This window comes from Plecotus auritus (assembly GCF_963455305.1).
Source record: "Plecotus auritus genome assembly, chromosome: 5".
Lineage (NCBI taxonomy): Eukaryota > Metazoa > Chordata > Mammalia > Chiroptera > Vespertilionidae > Plecotus > Plecotus auritus.
In genome coordinates, this window is record NC_137776.1 from 60,985,446 (window position 1) to 61,005,401 (window position 19,956).

At 38.9% G+C, this 19,956-nt stretch overlaps 1 protein-coding gene across 1 annotated transcript in view; it reads left to right on the forward strand.

Moving 5' to 3' along the window:
• Positions 1-1,268: 1,268 nt before the first annotated feature.
• The window catches only part of CYTIP (cytohesin 1 interacting protein), a gene marked incomplete at its 5' end in the record, with an annotated part of 29,088 nt that continues 10,400 nt past the window's right edge, over positions 1,269-19,956 (forward strand). Inside the window, 6 exons of the mRNA XM_080669395.1 lie at positions 1,269-1,442; positions 8,123-8,172; positions 8,424-8,478; positions 12,703-12,805; positions 13,022-13,115; positions 16,884-16,953. Of these exons, the coding sequence (XP_080525521.1) occupies positions 1,269-1,442; positions 8,123-8,172; positions 8,424-8,478; positions 12,703-12,805; positions 13,022-13,115; positions 16,884-16,953 (546 nt within the window). The remainder of the gene's footprint in view (positions 1,443-8,122; positions 8,173-8,423; positions 8,479-12,702; positions 12,806-13,021; positions 13,116-16,883; positions 16,954-19,956) is intronic.

Consider the following 19,956-nt stretch of genomic DNA (forward strand, 5'->3'; position numbering starts at 1 on the left):
CTGGACAAAGCCAGGGCTGCGAGGGCCAAGCCCCTTGCACGAATTTCGTGCATCAGGCCTCTAGTAATACCATAATGACAAATACCAGACCCTGGGTGGTAGTGACTTTGGCAATTAACTATGCCAATTATAAAGCACCATTAACTCCAAAGATTTTACTATTTTTACATTTGACAGATTCTGCTTGATCTGAATTCACCTTGACTTCCATTTTAGTTGAAAGACTTTCTAAATTCTACTGTTGACCCTCAAAATGATTTCGAAAATCATAGTTGACTTTTTAGACTATGTAAAACTTCTCCTTTTGATTTTTGTTTTGATTCTTCCTTCTACTTCCATCCCTTGCTCGTCCTCTGAAACCAGTTCTCTCAAATCTCCATGTCCCCAACCCCAGTAGGAAAAAGCATCTGTGGTTTTGAATACTTCACCATGGTGCCTTTGACCCATACGCACATGCAGGGACCATTGGCAACATTCATGTGCCACTTCGGTTTGCCTGTTACCGTCCTGCCCTCTCCATTCCTTCCCTGGCCTACTTGCTGATGCTGCAGCAAAGTCCACTCTAAAATATAGCCAATTCTGTGCTCTAAATGTGCTGGTCTTCTCCTCCCCTTGTTCCTTGTAAAGATGATGGATAATGTTAGTCAGGACAAAGTAGTTAAAGGACAACCAGGAGAATGCTGAATGGTTACAGTCCAAGTGGCACATATAATGTCTTTCTGATGAACATTAATGGGCTACAGTGTACTTTGGGGAAAGTACATTACAAGGACTTTTCCAGAGAACATTTTGATCGGACCCTGTAATTCTTGCTTATACTCACGAGAACTGAATGTTCGAACATCCTGGCTTTTACATTGCCTTGCTCATATTAAATAGGAAAATGGATAGGAAACAAATGGCAGAACTTGGGAAAATTTTTCTTCCTTTAAAAAAGAAAAGGCAGATGGTGTTTTGAACACAACTTGTCAGAGAACATGAACGCATAAGAGTCCTGGCTGTTTGAAGTGGGGAGAAATAAGTTGATTCTTTTTTAGTGGTAAAAAGTAGCTTTAAGGTTCTCTCAGGAGCGCAAAGAAAAAAGCCACTGAGAAATGGGAGTGAACTGCAAGATAGGGTTTCTGTAACAAGTACCTCAAACCACAGAAGTCACATGGGCTCTTTCTGCTTTGCTACTTCTGATTACTTGTCAGAGGGTTATACTTTTAGCTTCCCCTACCCTGCAAGGCCACTCAACCATGTGCCAGCTGGAGTGATCTTTATGCACAATGTCTTTACCAAGGCTCTTGCACCAGAGCAGCAATGGAAATTTGATGGACTGCTGTGCTGGTCCAGCATGCGGCTCATACTCCATACTCACAGGCAGCTTTTCCATGGATGACAATAGAAGGATTCAAATGTTGGCTGACACTGTGGCTACTTTGCCTCGGGGACGAAAGCAGGTACGATTGCTATTTTGTAACTTTTAGAGGGTTCATGTTCTCTTGAGAGCAGAGTGACATGTCTGTCCGACTTCATACTGAAATTGTTATTTTAGAGGCTTCTAAGAGAATGAGTGAGGAAGGTGAGGAGCCCAGACAGTACTAGTATGCTGGTCCAAAAATTCAAGACCATAACAAAACTTTCTTTGTCATGACAAAACTTAAGAGAAGATTGCTTTTCTCATTTGGAGAGGTGTCAAACCTTCATCAAATTTGAAGATGCTATTTATAGACATGACTCGTTTGAGAATTCTTGATTTTTCCCCCTGTGTGTGTCCCATCGATTCTTTTCCTCCCAGCCTCACTCCCAGTCTTAGATAGTCATTTCAGTTCATAATCAAATGAGAGTGTTTTTTTTGAGGACAAGTTTTGTGGAATAAATTATCTTCAGCTTTGAGGCATGGGCACATACCTCATGCTCTTGAAAATATTTGTATTTGATAAGTGAGTGCAGATTGAACATCAGCTCAGTCACTGAAGAGCTGTGGGATCTTGGACAAGTCACTTGTCTTCCTAAGATTAAGGTTTCTTTTTCCTAAAGTGACGATAATAATAGAACCACCCTATGGGGTTCTTCAGCTGCTTACATGAGAAATATGCAGTGCTTAACACTGAGACTGAAATGCAGTATATGCTCAATAATTATGTTATTACTTTTATTTTTACTGCAAAGTATTTCCCCAGAGAGGGAAACACATTAGGAAAAAACTCATGTTTAATGGATTTATAGTATACATTTTTTTAATTCTTTGACTTCCAATTAAAATAATTAAAACCATAAGACCTCTTCAGTTATTTAACCTGCTATAATGCACCAAGTACATATCTGAATTTAGATATGAGTTGTGCAGAAAATACTTATAATTGCTTTAGAGCATAAAATTTGCCCTTAAATGTTGCAAATGTATCTTGTGCTCCATGTAAACCTTTTAATTTTGGAATTAGAGAGTAGAACATAGTGGAAATCATGATCTTTTCTCAGTGATGTATGTAGCTGATTCCTTGAGATTTTTCACAAGGGCATCATTTGCCATGGTATAGATTATCAATCTTTTCAATGCAAAGTGCTTTTATGATGTTAAATTTAACATAATGATGAGCATGTCCATCAATTTACTAAGCAACTATTGGAAGTACCAAAATCTTTATTTAGTTTTCAGAAAAAGAGCAGTATAGGAGGTACAATAGATGAGAACATGTTTCCTGTCCTTATTGGGTTTACAATGAAACAGAAAAATGAGTAGGTGTTATACAAAGTAAACAGCATAAATGCTTGAATCCAAATACTATGTGTTTTTGAATACAACTTTGAAGGAGAGATATTCCAGATATTGGTATTCCAGAATAAGGGATTTTTAATGCTGAAGCACAGATCTTGGGTCTTCAGGGAATGTTTAGGTAAGGACACATTATTGGGTTAGGAGGACCCAGTGTCTGTGTGGGAGGTGAGGGGAGACCTCAGAGATGGGCTGCTTTGCAAAACACTTGGACACTTCCCCTGAGGCAGCACCAATTTGAGCAGCACAGGGAGCCATTGAGTGTGTTTGAGCAGTAGAGGGATTTAGGAATCTTATTCTGGAAATATGGTCTGTGGATAAGCGGGTAGAGACTAATGGTGAGGGAGCAACTTTTACACTTGTTGGAGAAAGAAGAAATGGGGAGAATGGAGAAGAGATGCAAAGTTTTAAATACCAAAGGCAATGAAGGTGGAAGAGGGACCTCTGGATTTTAAGCCTGAGTGAAGATAGCATGAACTGAAAAAAGGCAATCCGTAGGAGGTTATTGGAAGAAGAAAGGGATTTAAGCATATGAGATGCACACAAGTATGTGTATATGTTTACATATGTATAATACATATATTTACACATTTATTCTAACACAAATAATTTATTTGTATGTTATCATCTTTTGTAGGTTTTTTCTTCTCCCTTTTCTCATGGTCCTTCCTCCTAGTCACATAGCTTTTTCTTACTGTTATGAGAATTACTTTAAAAAAAAAAAAAGGCAAGACAAAACTCTTGTACATGATACTTTTGATTCTATACAACTAATCAATGAGACTCGTTGCAAGTTAATCCCAACATTACACAATTTTCCAAAAGGAGGTCCATTTCCTTGAACTGGTTTTTAGAGAATAATCACCCACTTGGCTCTGACTGGATTGCAGGCAACAAGATCTCTGGGAGTCCACCACAAGAGCAGGTGTTTCTTGGCCCACTGCTATTTTCAACCCTTTCAGGGTTGACGTCAACAATTCACACTTCTCGTTATTGTTGGCTTTGGTTTCTGCAAAGCCGTATCTGGTTAGCCTGTAGTTTCAGATGCATCCTCAGAATCATTAGGGTGTTTACACTCAGAATTGCTTAAAAATAGATTTCTGTGTGTGCATATTTATCTCAATACCTGTCTGTATTTGTAGGAGGTGACAGACACCCCAGTGCAGTTCTTATTTCTATTTCTGAACACAGTGTTAGGGGGAAAAATACCTATAATGGAAAACACTGTAGGAAGGAGACTGGGGACCACAAGGCAAGTCTTTAGACATATTGGAATGCCCAAGGGCTAGGGTTGCTCCTCGAAAACCATTTTTACCAAATGCTGTAGTGAGGCCAGGGGCCTGACGTGTGAGAAGCTTGAGTATGCACTAGTGGTGCACAGACTGAACCTCTTGGCCTGGTTTTCTCTTGGTTATCCAATTACAGTTGACCCTTGAACAACGTGGGGGTTAAGGGTGCTAACAGTTGAATATCAGCCTATAAATTTTGATTCCCCCCAAATCTTAATTATTAAAGAGCCTACTATTGATAAGAAGCCTTACTGAGAGCATAAACAGTTGATTAACACATCTTTTGTTGTGAGTTATATGTATTATATACTGTATTCTTATAATAAAGTAAGCTAGAGAAAAGAAAATATTTTAAAAAATCATGAGGAAGAGAAAATACATTTACACTATTTATTTTAAAAATCCACATATAATGGGCCTGCACAGTTCAAACTCACGTTGTTCAAGGCCAATTGTATTACTAAACAGACAACTTCCGGAAGGGTAATTTTACTTAAAACTTCAGATATGGAATATTGTGCTCAAGTCTATAATGCCTGTATTTCTGGGATGGGTCCTGCCCGTGAGGAGCTTTTACATTATTTGTGGCTACACACCCCCCCCCCCCCCAATCTGTTACCAAAACTCCCAAGTGCTCCTCCTAACTAGAAGGTATTTTGCTCATTGAATGAATCATTTTAGGTAGAAAACTGTTAATTTCACCACAAAAGAATTGGAAAAGTCTTCTCTGATCCGTATTGTTGCATGCTGGGAGTCAAGTTCCAACAGTTCTTCCTGCGAAAAGGGGTTGTTGAGCTCACCATGAGACTTGCCTGGGGAGCTGCAACCCTCTTTGGGTTCCTTAAGGGCACTTACAAGTCAAGCAATTGAGTTCAATGCCTTTATTTCCCTGTATCTTTGAGTCATCTGCACAGCCTTGGTATCCCAATAATCCTGCTTTCAAAGGGAAAAGCAAGCAAGCTGTGTTCATGGAAGCACTGGGGAGAGTGAGACAGGGGACAGGAAAGGGCGCAGAGCACATGACTTGGAACTTTGGAAACAGACAAACAAACAGAAACACTCCTCACCTGTGGATGAGTGCCTCCCCTCTCTCTCCTCCCTCAACACTTTCAGGAAGTTAGTACACAGAGTGGGGACCAGGAAGTAGCAATCTGTTACTTAACAGCAGGAGTGGCTACAGTATTGACCTTTGAGCTCCTCTGAGCCTGGCAGGCTATCTGCCTGAGCTACTAGCTACAGGTCATCATCCCTCTTTTGCAAGCTGACAGCTGAAACATTTTGGTCTTGGTTTCCCACTAAAAAGGGACATTGTAAATCACTGGAGAGCAGGAAAAATTACATCTCGAATGTTAACGCCTGATTTTTAAGTCATCTGACTAAAACCAAGAGAAGAGGGATCATAAGCCCAACCCCAGGCGTCTCTACATTAGTGGCTAGCAAGGAGTTAAAGAGCTATGTGTACTCAGCAGTCGCAACTGAATTGCCAAATTGCTAAACCTAGCTTTCTCATATTAGATAATGTGTAATAAAAGACAGCTGTTGCCAGCATATGCTGTTCATTACACACCAGTGCCTCATTCATGAGTTTTCGTGCCGTCACGACCACCCTGAGAAAAGACTCAGGAGGGCAGGCTGGGAGTAGAGACTCCTCTAGTTAGGTCCTAGAACAGCGCTGCTCACGTTGGGGAAAGGGCTGCAGGGAAAACCTTTTCCCAAGTGTCAGACCCCTGATAAGACCTTAGGCAGACTTCTTTGCACTTAGGCAGGTAGTCTGGTGTGAGAGCAAGTTTGAACCCTGAGAACATTTCCTTTCCAAATCACCTGCATCTGACAGCCCTGCTCAAAAGCAAGGAGTCTTTTTGTCAAGAAATGGCACGTGTCAGGGAATTTGATGGTGCCTACTTTATTTAAATTGTTTTTCTTATTTAAATGTTAGGTCCCTAAAACAGGCTCCTTGCTAACCCAGAGTGGAAACTAATTTATAATTTGGTTTAGTCTGATTTTTGGGTGTGTCACTGATAACCCAAATCAGTCCACAGGAGTTGAGTACCTGCTGTGCCTCTAATTTTCATTTTCAATAAGTCAATTAGCTAGATAGAAAGGGTAGCAGGAGAGAGGTGGGGAAATTTCCTTCTCTTATTACACATTATCTATCATGAGAATGCTAGGTTTAGCAATTTGGCAATTCAATTGGGACTGATGAGTACCCAAAGTTCTTTAACCCCTTGCTAGCCACCAATATAACGATGCCTGGGGTTGAGTTTAGGTCTTGGAGTTGTCGTGTGGATTTAAAAAATCTTAGATTTGATCTATCTAGAATGATTTTTTAAATTTATTTAGAAGGTAGGTTGAGGGTGGACCAGATGAAATCTTGAGGTTCCTATCAATGCTATGACTAATCTGCTAAATAATAGCAAGAGTCATATTTTTAAATATAAACCCTGGTTATGGTTATAGATAACATAGATATGACCTACCTAAGTAATTTATAATTTGAAGTAAGGATAAATGCCAATGATATGCAAATAGTAAAACAGATTAAGAAAATGAGAGTAACTATGTAAGGGAAAGATTGAGAATGCTTGGGAATATCGTTTCCTGCTCTCTTCCACCAGAAGTTAGCCTACTACACAGCTTAATGGTCCCCACTCTTGTTATTGATACTCTCCAGGACAAAAATCAGGCTGCAATAAACCATGCACATTGTTGTAGCTCTTCCACAGTCAGTCCTTATACTAGTAAGTTGAAAATAAATACTTTGCAGCAACTCAAGACAATCTTTTTGTGTCTGAGCCTTCTTACTGCTACTACAGGATGATATAAATGATTTGAGGTCCAGAACTGACGCAAAAGAAAAATGTAATTAATTTACATCAACTCGGTGGGAAGAAACCAGTGCTCCACTACTTTAACTTTACTGACCAACAGCCAAACTCTGCCCTAACACTGAGCCTTCCAGAAAATGTGTCAGAATGTTGGCATCCGGTACTAGGTAATTCCAATTCCTTACAGGGCTGTGGGCTTCTCTCCTAACAAATGCCTTAACGAGGATTTCTTTTGTGCATTAATTCCTTCTATGCGTTTTTCTCCTTCCAGTTTTTATCCTCTATTTTATTTGTATTTGTGTAGACTCACTATGCATTGATCTCCTGACAATTTATGTTAGGTTGACAGTTAAACATCATGGATAAGCTTGGAGCATGCATGTTTATGTTTAGGGCCCCAGGACCAAGACTTGAGAAAAGGCTAATTAACATTTGTTAATTCCTCAACCAATAAACAAAACACACACAGAAACTCATTTTGATCACTTAGAAAAACACTTAAAAAACTAGATGCCACCTTTTATTAGCTTTTCCTCAATTTACAGTGGTTGACTGTATTTTGGAATTTTATGTGTATATGATCTTCTTCCAAAACATAAAGTGAAGGTGATATTCTTTATGCCATTTATAGCATTCCGAGGTTCCTTTTTTCTTCATTGGCTGGAAATCTCACTGCACTCTTCCAAAACTATTACAAAAATAAATCATAAACAGAATTGAGGTTTTGAGTGTTTGGCTTTACTTGGGTTGTATTTCTGAATTGGTTCTTTAGAGAATACTTTAACCTGCTTTTAAAAAGTAACATTTTAAAGTAACTATTACTATAAACGCAGTCATTTCATCAGAATCTCCAAAAACTATTAAGTATTTGGGCTTTGCATGCCATTCCCGGGTGTTATTTTTCTTTGAATCTCAGTGTGATTATAAATTGCTACGGTTAATCTCTCAGTCTATTTTTAATACAGATTAGATATGAAGTTCTTTTGGGAAGCTTTGGAGTTTTGCCACATTACATTGACTCTTGCCACAGTGTATTATTATCAGAGCTTTTTTTAATCTTTTAAACAGAATGCCTGGGCCTCTCTTTGCCAGCTCTCCTTTGCTACCACTAAAGAATGGAAATTACTGCATTTACCTTCTTTGAGCTGAGCCAAAGAAGGTGATAAAGAACAAAGTTCTTTGTGACTTAGAACATTTGCAGATGTGTCTTAAGTAGCTTTTGGTAATGATGTGCTTGTTGTATTTTTCAGCTTGCTTTGACGAGATCAAGTTCTTTAGGTGACTGTGCCTGGTCTCAAAGGTAAGGAGATTCATTTATTTTTTGGTCTCTCACCAACAGATTTAGGAACACAGCTCTCCAGACTTATTTACACACACACACACACACACACACACACACACACACACACACACACTTACAATACTACAATTTACATAAATGTCAGCTATTTTAAATTGTGGCTGTTTTTTATTTTCAATAAGTATGTGACAAATATGATACTTTGCTCTTTATGCATCGTTTTTTAAAACTATTTTTATATTTTATTACAGAAAGCTTGTTACTGTGGAGAAGCAGGATAATGGAACATTTGGATTTGAAATTCAGGTGGGCAGTTGTCAAACTTTTCATAAAGACAGTGGCACCAGTAGTGTCATGATATTTGCAAAGCAAGAATGAAGTAAGGGTTAGAGAATGATGGAGACTATGATTTTTATTCAATGTGTGGTTATTTTGGTAGTTCTTTAGTGTCTTTGGTACCATCTAGGAAAGAAAACATTGAAACACATAAAATAAAACCCCTGAGACTTGCTCAACTCCTTGTTCTTAGTTGCTTCAGTCTCCATGAAAGTCTGAGACTGATCAGAAATGCTCAGCCAGGTCTTTTTATTTTATCGTTATTGTTGAAAGTATTACATATGTTCCATGGCAGGTCTTAAATAAGAGAGTGAACTACTCTTCATAGATGTGTATTTTGAATATTTGCATGTCTGCTGTGTTTGCATAATGATTTTTATACTACATGTCAGATTTTAAATCTATACTTTGATTTTTAAGAAATACTTGAAAACATATATACTTGTATATATAGACTGCATTCATATATAACTCCTATTACATTTTGAAAAAAATTATTTTATGACAAATTTGTCCTTTTATATTAATTTGACACTTTATAGTTATTTGAAACACTTAAAAACATTGCTCTATTTGCGTAGTGCTTCGTACTCTGGGAAATTTTTAAAACAGTCTATAGGTTTCTATGTAATAGCCTAAGAACCTCAATTCTTATTTGTTGTCTGCTTTTTAAATGGCCATATTTGTAAAGACAATGAGTTAGGGCAAATGAGGTCTAATGCAATTAAGTACAGTAGTAGCTTAAGTATTAACTGTGTGTTTTTTCCATTACACTTTTGTGGTTCTTTTAGATGCATTTTGCACAATCACATTCTTATACTGCACATCATCTTTTAGGTCTTAGCTTTGGTGCTGCTTTCAGAGAACGTTGGTGACTTTCCACAATTGGAAAGTCACCGTGTATTTTAAGATAAGGAACAGGAAGCTGCTAAGTAAAGCATGCTTTATGAATAAAGAAACAAAATGGAACTCTATCTTCAATGAACATGGAGAGGCTGTAGGAGAACGAAAGATACCTTCTGTTTTCTGACCTCTTCTATTTTAAAACTTGGGGAAATCTATAATTCGTCCATCAGTACTATGCTTCTAAAAGCAGTAGTATGCTTTCTCCCCATTCACATAAAGCAATCCCTGTTATATTGCAGAGACTGTACGTTTTATGATTGCTTATTTTTAAATGAGAATTATGCACCAGGATGTGAAGCCATTGCTACTGAAAGCAGGATCAGTGGCTACTCACGTACCCTTATTTAAAGTGACAAATAGGAATTTTTTCTCACGCTTCTATGATATGTCACTGGCCCCCACGTGTGTCCCCCATACCATAAACACATATTCTATGTGGAGCACGTGTCATTAGTAGACCACAGGCTACAGCACCATGAACCTTTGTAGCTCAACACGAGCTTATGGCTTCACTTCTGAACCGGAGCACCTATGTGTTATCTCAGTACTGCAGGAACCCACTCCTCTGGACATTCTTTTTGGGTGTATGCTTTCCATTACCAGCTCCATGCCATATTTCTTCTCTAGTACTTACAAGATTTGCATATTCATTGAATAGAGGAAATGATGTGGGAACTTTCTGAAGACCAGACAGAACCTCATGCGCTCATAATGTTAACACCTATGTGGGTCCTGGTCTACCAAGGGAAGGGGTGGTTAGAAGAGAACAACTTCCCTGTCCTCTCTGCTTTTCCATGGGTTGCGACTACATGCTGCTAATGAGAATCATAGAGTATGATAGGAACATAGACTTTAGATTCAGGTGCACCTGCCTTATGGAGGTTTTAGGAATTTCAAATGAAATAACACATACAAAATACTTAGTAATGTGTCTGTACCAGTAGAGATCAGCAAATGACAAGTGTTAGAATGAAGGTCATTGGGTATGAGAAGGGCAAGGTGACTTTTGTGTCTCTAAGGATTGGTTGTGTGTGTGTGTGTGTGTGTGTGTGTGTGTGTGTGTGTGTGAGAGAGAGAGAGAGAGAGAGAGAGAGAGAGAGAGAGAGAGAGAGAGAGATTCAACAGTTATTTCTTCCAATAACTTTGGGACCTCTGCCTTTTCTTCCCTATCTCTAACCCACAAATTTTATACCAATTGGCAAACATTTCTCCTTCACTGCACTCACTTAGATCCCTGGACCTGGAGGGCATATTCTCACTGCTAATAGAGTTGGTATAACAGTGGTTTCCAAAGGGAGTGTCTGTTATAGCTATGGTTCTTGTACCAGAAAGGTCTGGGCTGGAAAGGTCTGGCTGTGGCAAGACTTCCTGGCAGAAAAACTGTTAAAGGGTCTCTTACAGAGATGGGAAATATATTACGTGACCTCTAAAAGTCCCTTTTACTTTAAGATATGGGGATTCTAAATGCCTTCTTGAGTGAATAGAACCTTACATTTTAACAAAGTCAAATTTCTAGAAGTTGCTTGCACATGACTACCTTCTGGTTCTAGAGCTTGTAAGTCTGTAAAATAAGAAGGAATGAGCCATGGCCAGTGTGACTCAATTGGTTAAGCGTTGTTCCCTGCACTGAAAGGTCACTGGTTTGATTCCCAGTCAGGGCACATACTCAAGTTGCAGGTTTGATCCCAGGTAGGGGTGCATATGGGAGACAATTAATTGATGTTTCTCTCTCACATCAATGTTTCTCCTTCTCTCTCTCCCTCTCCATTCCTCTCTTCTTAAAATCAATAAAAACAACAACATATTTTTTTTTTAAAAAATGAGAAGGATCCAGCTGGTGTGGCTCAGTGGTTGAGTGCCAACCATGAACCAAGAGGTCACTGGTTTGATTCCCATTTAGGGCACATGCCTGGGTTGCAGGCTCGAGTCCCAGTAGGGAATATGCAGGAAATAATCAATTGATGTTTCTATCTCTCTATCCTTTTCCCTCCCTCTCTCCTTAAAAAAATCAATAAAAACATATTAAAAAATAAGAAGGAATGCTCATCAGACATTAATTCCTTCATAAGGAGGCAGTTATGGAATGTGGTTTAATTTTAGGAACCAGGAAGGTTAATTTGGGGTCTAAATGGAACTAGACTTCATAACTTACATGTGTTAGGCTATAAGTCGTCTAGCAAACATGTATCCAGTGCTCTTGGTACAATTTGAAAAACAAAAACAAACTGCTCTTGCCAAATTGAGGCAAGATGTTGCGGATGTCCCCCCATGTCCTGCATGGTTCAGGGTTCAGGTTCAGGGTTCGGGTTCTGGAGGAGGCCGCACACAAATGAAAGAGACTAGAAAATATTAATTTAGAAATGTTGGGGGCCAGGTGGGAGCCCAGCTCAAGAGGAAGGACTCTGCTTTGCGATCCTTTTTATTCAGGTTTAGGGTCCACCCATAGCTCTTAGGCAGACAATTCCAGTAATAGCTCCATGATAGCCCACCAGCAAGGATTTACATAAGACTAAAAGGTGGAAGTTGCTTCAGCTCCCTTTGTCTAGACAGTGGGTGCTTGGCTCTGACCCTTGCCAGAGCTTTCAAGGTTGACCAGCCTTCCGGATTCCTTGTCCACCTCTTTCTGCTAGTGAAGGCAATGGGCAGCTTCCAACAAGATGTGAAGCATAAGTTTTTCTAATTTGGTTGGGTGACTAATGAACCAGTGATTATTCAAGACAGGTGTATCAGCAAGTGCTCAGAAATGAAGATGGTTGAGTCAATTATAGTACTTTTGAATTAATGCAGGGCAGATGGTCATTATTTGCAGAACCCTAATGTAAAAGAACTATTGTTGGCATATCTCCATTGCCGGACATGGACTGTTTTGTCGGCTCCGGTATCGAGTATTTTAGCATGGGAGATCCTCATGGGCATCTTTGTTTTTGCTCTTGGCCACCATTTTTTTTATCCCATTTGGGAAATGAGAAACTTAATTTTCCTCGAGAAATATGCCATAATGATAGCATCAGGTGGTCTCCTAGACCTGAAAATATAAAAGTTTGAGCCAGTCTTATCCCACTTTTTTTCTCTAGGCAGATTTTTTTTTATGAATGGGGTTGGTTGAAGATTATCTGGTAGGAGTGCAAAATTGGTATATTTGATTCAGTTTATATTCAGGAAAGCCTTTCCAAATTGTTCTTTGCATTTACCATTATACCACTTAAGACAACTGACACCATTTTACTTTTTGACAAATAGATTTTGAGTTTTTGGAATAGTAATTATGCCTCACTTGAATTTTTGCAGACTTACAGGCTCCAGAACCAGAACACCTGCGCCTCAGAGCTGTGCACTCTGATCTGCAAAATCCAGGAGGACAGCCCAGCGCACTGTGCTGGCCTGCAAGCCGGTAACTTACAACTTTGCTCAGGTTCAGAATGATTTAAATAGCAAGAAGAGAAAACTTTCTGATAGTGAAGGTCAGGACAGTATTGTTGCTTTGGATTTTCTTAGTGCCTTTATGTTGCTAAGGTTTGAGGCTTGCTTGTTTTTCTTGCTTTGCATGTCAGGAAGGATTATTTAACCAACCACATTAACACTCATTTTTTTTCTTGGCATCTCCCAGGTGATGTCCTTGCAAATATAAATGGTGTGGGCACAGAAGGCTTTACCCACAAGCAAGTTGTTGACCTGATCAGATCGTCAGGAAACCTGCTAACGTAACTATCCATCTGCTTCCCATGGGGCTTCAGAAATGTTACGGTCTCTCATAATGCCTGTTGAGTGAATGAATAGACTTATTGTTCAGGTTCATAAGAAGGGAGGCAGTGCACCATAGCTTTGGAACTGGATACAGACATTTTTATCAGTTCCTTTTGTTTCTCAAGGTTTCCTCAAACTTGAACATGTTGTCAACATCTGAAGTCAGAGGACATCGATAGCCCGAACATCCGAGTGGGAGGGAGAGCATTTTAAAAAATAACATTAAATTCAATTAAACTGGCACTCATTTTCTTTGGACAGACAAAAAATGATCCAATTTCCATGGCTGATATAATCTTGTGATTAGAACAAATAAAAGGTCAGAATGGTTGAGTTTTTTATCTTATACCACAAGCCAATAGTTTTTCCCATCGAGTGTTCCATTTGGAAGGAAGAACCAAGTCTGACAGCCCTCCCCACCCTACACACACACACACACACACACACACACACACTTACCCTTGCTACTATTCCAAATTTACTAATGGGACACTAGTCTCCCCTATTGGAGATTTAATTATTTTTTGACTATACCATCCCTAGTACCTAATAAAACTTTAGTATTTAGTTAAAAGATGGAATTCACTCATTTGTTAAAATAATATTTCTTGAGCAAATACTATGTTTCCAGCACTGTGATAGGCTCAGGGGATATGGAAGGAGATGGATAAGAAAAACCTGCAAAAAATAATTTTGATATTTAATTATCCATAACTGCTATGAAGCAAGTACAATAAGGAATGGGTTAGAACACTGAGTAAAAGGGCTGATACTTTAGCTTAGGTATTTAAAATGGTCCTCTCTGAAGAGGTGGACTTTAACTGAGACCTAAATGAAGAGAAGGATGATTATATGAATTCTTCATGAGAGAGCATTTAAGGTAAAGAGAGAGGTCTCTGAGTTGTCAAAATGGGCGTGGCACATCCAAGGAAAAGAAAGAAAGCCAGTGTAATTGGTGGTTGGTGAATCAGGGGGAATATAATATGGGATGAAGGCAGGGAGTTGGGCCCTGGCCAGTATGCTCAGTGATTAGATCATTGGCTCATATATTGAAGGGTCATGGGTTTGACTCCCAGTCAAGGGTTGCAAGTTTGATCCCTGGCCCCTGTTGGGGCTTGTGCCAGAGGCAACCAATGGATGTGTTACTCTCACATCGATGTCTGTCTCTCTATCTTCATCTCCCTCTTCCCCTCCCTCCCTTCTACTCTCTCTAAAAATCAATGGGAAAAATTTCTTTGGGTGCAGATTAACAACAACAACAAAGACAGGGTGTTGGCCTGGGGGCAGACTGTGGGTCTATGAACCAGGCTAGGTAGTTTAGGATTTATTATGATTATGTTAGATCCTATATTTTCTAATTTCTTCTCCACAGCCACCTCATGAGGTTAGTTTTATTCCTACTTATAGGTGAAGTGACTGAGACTGAAACGAGGTTTAGTTAAGATCAACCATCTAGTAAGTCACAGGGCTGGGATTTGACCACCTGCTCGGGATGCCAAGATCTCTTCTCTTCAGCCACAGCACAGCTGCTCATTGTAAGCTGCCAATAGAAAATCCACTGGCCACTCTTCAGTGATGGTGGTCTAAAACTTCAAAGGATGTTTTGGGTGTGTCTAGTAGTTTGGGAAGATGACTGCTGGTGATAGAGGACTGAGTCTAACTGCCTGCATTTTCTCTTGGATTCTATATGGTTTCTGCCTTGCAGATTCAAACTTCTCTTTACCCGAACTCATAGGATCCATAGAGTTGGACTCAGTCCTCTATCAGCACCAGAAGATTGTTCTTAACTAAAGCTCATGTGAGCGTCAGGAGATATCTAAGGAGTAATGGCTGGAGACAGTGGGAAAGCCAGAGATCAGGAAAATGATAGTCTATACAAATACTGAAGAGAGCAGCCAATCTAGGCCTGAGGTTTTGTGCATAGACATCTGTTGCTTGGGCAGGTCAGATTGACATTAAAAACCCCAATGGAACAGATCCACAGGGATCCTCACCATTGCTCACAATCAAGACTGCTCTAATGAGGAAGCAGATAATGTCTTGGCTTGCAATCATCTCATTATCTTGAGTATGATGCTATTAGAAATTGAGGAAAATTGATCTCCACCTTTAATGCTAGTATTTTACCACTAGAGGCCTGGTGCACAAAATTTGTGCACTGGGGGGTGGTGCCTCAGCCTGGCCTGTGCCCTCTCATAGTTCAGGATCCCCCGGGGATCGGGCCTAAGCTGGAACTCCCTCTCACAGTCCAGGGCTCTCACAGTCTAGGACCCCTTGCTCCTTACTGCCCGCCTGCTGTAGAGGTGGAAGAGGCTCACGCCACCTCTGCTGTGCTCAATAGAATGAAGATCTATTTGAGGAATTGAGATAACCCTTGAGGATGAAATGTCATGAGCCTGGCTTCTGGCTGAACAGGGGTCAGGGGGAGGAGTGTGTCTCAACCAGAAGCTGGGCTCACCCTGCTTCTTAGCACTGGCCCTGCCCCCCCCCCCCCCACTGGTGCGGGGGGGGGGGCAATCTGGGGCCAGGCCAGCTGGGGAGGGGCTGTGGGAGGTTGAGGCACTGCGGTAGCACCCCGTCCAGCCTCTGCGGAGGCTCTGGGCCTGTGCCGCCCCCTCTCCCGCTGCCTCTGCGGAAGGGGCCGTGGCGCTGGACTGGGACCGCATCACCCCCTCTCCCGCTGCCTCTGCAGAAGGAGGGTCGTGGGGACCACCATGGCTGGCCTGGTGGAGCAGGCTTCCTGGCCCCGCCCCTGCCCACTGGTCGTTCCGGAAGGTTGTTCGGCTGTCTGGTCTAATTAGCATATTACTCTTTTATTTTTATAGATGCCTTGAAAAATTCTTGCATCTTTAAAGAGTTACAGATTATTTATCAGAAGGAATTTGAACCAATACTTTAAAAATGTTTAGGTGTGTGACTCATACATAAAATTGATCTTATTCGGATTGATGGCTTAATGGTGAAAATAAAGGCCTTAACTTGTGCCCACAAAACAAATCAAATCACTCAGGATAGAACAAGTCTTTTTATTTTTAGAAAGGTATAGGGAGAAAGAACATCATTAAGTAGATAATTCTAGGATTAAAGTTGTGAGCTTAAACGGTTTTGAGATGAGAGAGTCATATGAAGGTTACTAACTGATAGTAGTTCTGGTTTTCTTTGTTCTAGTTCCAAAGTTAAGACAATTTACAGAAATAAAAGCTCCTGACACCTTAGTGAGGAAAAGATTTTTCCCTTTCAAGGAATAGCATGTTGATGCCACTGTTTGAAATTCTTATTGTTTTTCTCATCGCTTGCTATTCTTATTGCTATATTCCTCATGCTTAGCATGGTGTCCAAAGTCTGGTACATAGTAGATGTCCAATAAATATTCAACAAATAGACGAGGTGATTCAGCCAGACCCCACAAGAATAGATTCTAGTAGAAAACAAACACCATTGCCTTACAGGGGCTTCTATAAAATGAGCTACAATTTACAAATTAACAAAAGTCTTTCCATCACCCTCCCCAGGGGAGTTATTTTTTGTTTGTTTGTTTTCCCCATTTTCTTTCTCTGAATGTTGTTAGATTTGAAGTAGGTCCAGATACTTTTAGTGCCAGGAGAATCTTAACATTTATGTTGCCTTTTAAGGAGTCTGAGTTTAAATTGTAGTACTTCATAAGGATGGTACTTGTTTGAATGAATCACTCATGCTCTTCTCCCCTCCCTTTTTTCTTAAAACAGGATAGAGACTCTTAATGGAACAGCAATTCTCAAGAAAGCCGAGCTTGAAGCAAAGCTGCAAGTTTTAAAGGTAATTTAATTTAATACAGTGAGGAACATTTTTCATCCTTGAATGTGTGAGTGGTAGAATGAAGATCTATTTGAGGAATTGAGATAGCCCTTGAGGATGAAATGTCATGATGAGTCTAAAATGCTGAATTATCAAGAGCCAGACAATTGGCTTTGCAGGAATATTACATTTCACAAACCAGCGCAAATCATTTCCTTCCTCCTTCTGTGTGTCTATGAGGCTCAGAAAGGCAACAGGGAGGAACATCAATTAAAGAACATTTCATTAATGCACCTTTCTCTCTTGATTTACATTTTGTGTGGGGTAGGTGAGGGGGAACAAAGGAGGAGGAGCTGGTCTCTGTCATTTTCCCAAGTTCTGTGTGTGTGTGTGTGTGTGTGTGTGTGTGTGTGTGCAGAGGGCCTGGAAGTTTTGCTTCCTATTGTCTTCCTCTGCATCCTTCCATTCTGCCTCATTCTTACCACAAAAATAGTCTCCCTTACTCCTTTGGCTGTCCTTGAGTCTGCTTTCATTGGCAAGCACACTATCAACTTGAATAGGAAAAAAATAAAGCTTTTAGGAGATAGTGCACAGTGCAGGGTTTTCAGTGAAAATTTCCTGGTATGGCTCTTTGAAGGTCTAAAAAGTCTAAGCAGACTGGAGGGGTTCTGCCAGGCCATGAAGTTCAGACCCTCACTCATGTACACCTGGGTCAGAACCCTGCAGACCCCTGCCCAGTTCCAAGGACTTATGTATCCCAGGGCTGCAGCCCCTCTGAGCAAGGATCGCAGGGTTTACTGTAGACAGCCTGCTCACTTGGGTTTTGTATAGCAATAGCTGCCATTTGTTAGTTTTCTTTATGAAGTATGTACTTCTAAATTATTGAGCCCACTAATTATTATTAATTAGTATTAACTCCATTGAGGATGGAGTTACTATACAGTATTTATATTTTATCTTGTATTCACTTCCCCCACATCTAATTAATCAACAAGACCTGTTTTCTTCTTTGCCAACATCTTGCTATTTTGCTTATTCCTGTTATTTTTTAAATCAATTTGTAAACTTCTTTGGAAAAAAATTCTGTTTATATTTTCGTAGAAATTGAATTGCATTTATAGAATCAATTGACATCTTTATGGTTTTTACTTTTCTTATTTTAAATATAGTTGAATAATTGGAGGTAAAGGGACAAAACTTTATCTACAAATAAAATTATAACTATACAGAAAAATCTAAGGGAATCTATAAACATTTTATTAGAATAAAGGGAGATCAGCAAGACTATTGGATTTAAAAACCAATAACAATAAGTTAAAAATCTTTTAATATTAAAATATTATATTTATTAACAAAGAAAAATTAGAAGGTTCTTAAGAATAAATATAACAAATATATATATAGTTGCATGAATAAACTATAAAATGTTTTTGAAATAAAAAAGATTCTATAAGTCTTTGTTAGATTTATTATTTTATAATTTATGATTTTATTTCAATAGTTTCTTTACTTAAAATTAATATTTTGGTTGAGATTAAAGTATACATATGTAAAATAACATTTTCTATGCTGTCACTATATTCAAACACCTTGCTAAACTGTATAATTTCTAATAAATTGTTTATAGATTTTTGGGGGCTTTCTATAAAGAGAATAACTATCTGTTAAGAATGACATTTAGATCTTTTTCTTAGTAACTAGGGCCTGCAATACAGTGGTTGATAGAAACTATAATTGTGAGGATCCTTGTTTTGTTCTTGACTAAAGGGAATTTTTTGTCTCTTTCATGTTAGGAATGAGCTATCTCTATGAATATACTTTTCAGGTTAAAGAGGCTCCCTTCTATACCAAGTTTGCTGGTAGTTTTTATAGGGCTTGTATATTAAACTTTACCAAATACCTGTTTTTGTATGTGTTAAAATGGTCATCTCATTTTTTTTTATTTTAAAAAAATCTGTCAATATGGTGAATGACATTTAAAGGTTTTCTAATGTACAGCCACCCTTGAATTTCTAAAACAAACCCAATCTGATCCATAATTTATAATCATTTTTATAAAGTTATAGATTTGATTTGCTAACATTTTCTTAAGGATATTTGAAGGTAGCTTCACTTTTCAGATAGAATGGCCTATATTTTCCCCCCTCAGGCTATTCTTTCTTTAGTTTTGGTATCACATTTACTGGCCTCTTAGCATGAGCTAGGGAACATGTTCCCTTTTTGTTCTCTGTAGAATATTAGTAGCACTATCTGAACTATCAGGGCTGGAAATACCTTTAAATTGTTTCGGTTTCTTTATTAGTTATAAACTACTCAGGCTTTCTGTTTTATGGGGTGCTGTGTTTTTTTCTGGAGCCAAGTTTGTCAAGTTATCTTTTTGTTAATTAAGTCTTTAAATAATTGCATGAAATTTTTAATAAAAATTCTAGTTTTGTTTTTTTCTTTTCTGTCGCAACTGATTATGTCCCCATTTTTATCTGTACCACTTTCTATGCCTTCTCATCTTTTTATTTCTTGGTAATTCTCTCTAGAGGATTTTTGAGTCTTTTAAAAAACAGTATTTCAATTTGTGCCAATTTTTTTTTCTTTTGCTGATTGCCTTTAAGCTGTTCTTTTGACTTTACCAATCTACAGTTTCACCTCAATGTGGTTGCATCTGGATTCATTTCTAAATATATACTGCGTAGAACTTAGAACTTCTGTGCCCTTTCCATTTAAACTGTCTTTAGTTTTAGAAAACTATCAGCTTGATAACTTTGAATAGATAGTTGACCCTTGAGCAACAAGGATTTGGACTGCATGGATTCACTTACTAATACACATGGATTCTTTTTCATCTTGTAATCAGGCGATGTAAACGTATGGCATCAGTAAATACAGTACTCTAAACTTATTTTCGCTTCCTTATGATTTTCTTAACATTTTTTTCTCGAGTTTACTTTATTGTAACAATACAGTATAGGATACATATACAAAATAAGTGTTAATCGACTGTTTATACTATTGGAAAGGCTTCCAGTCAAT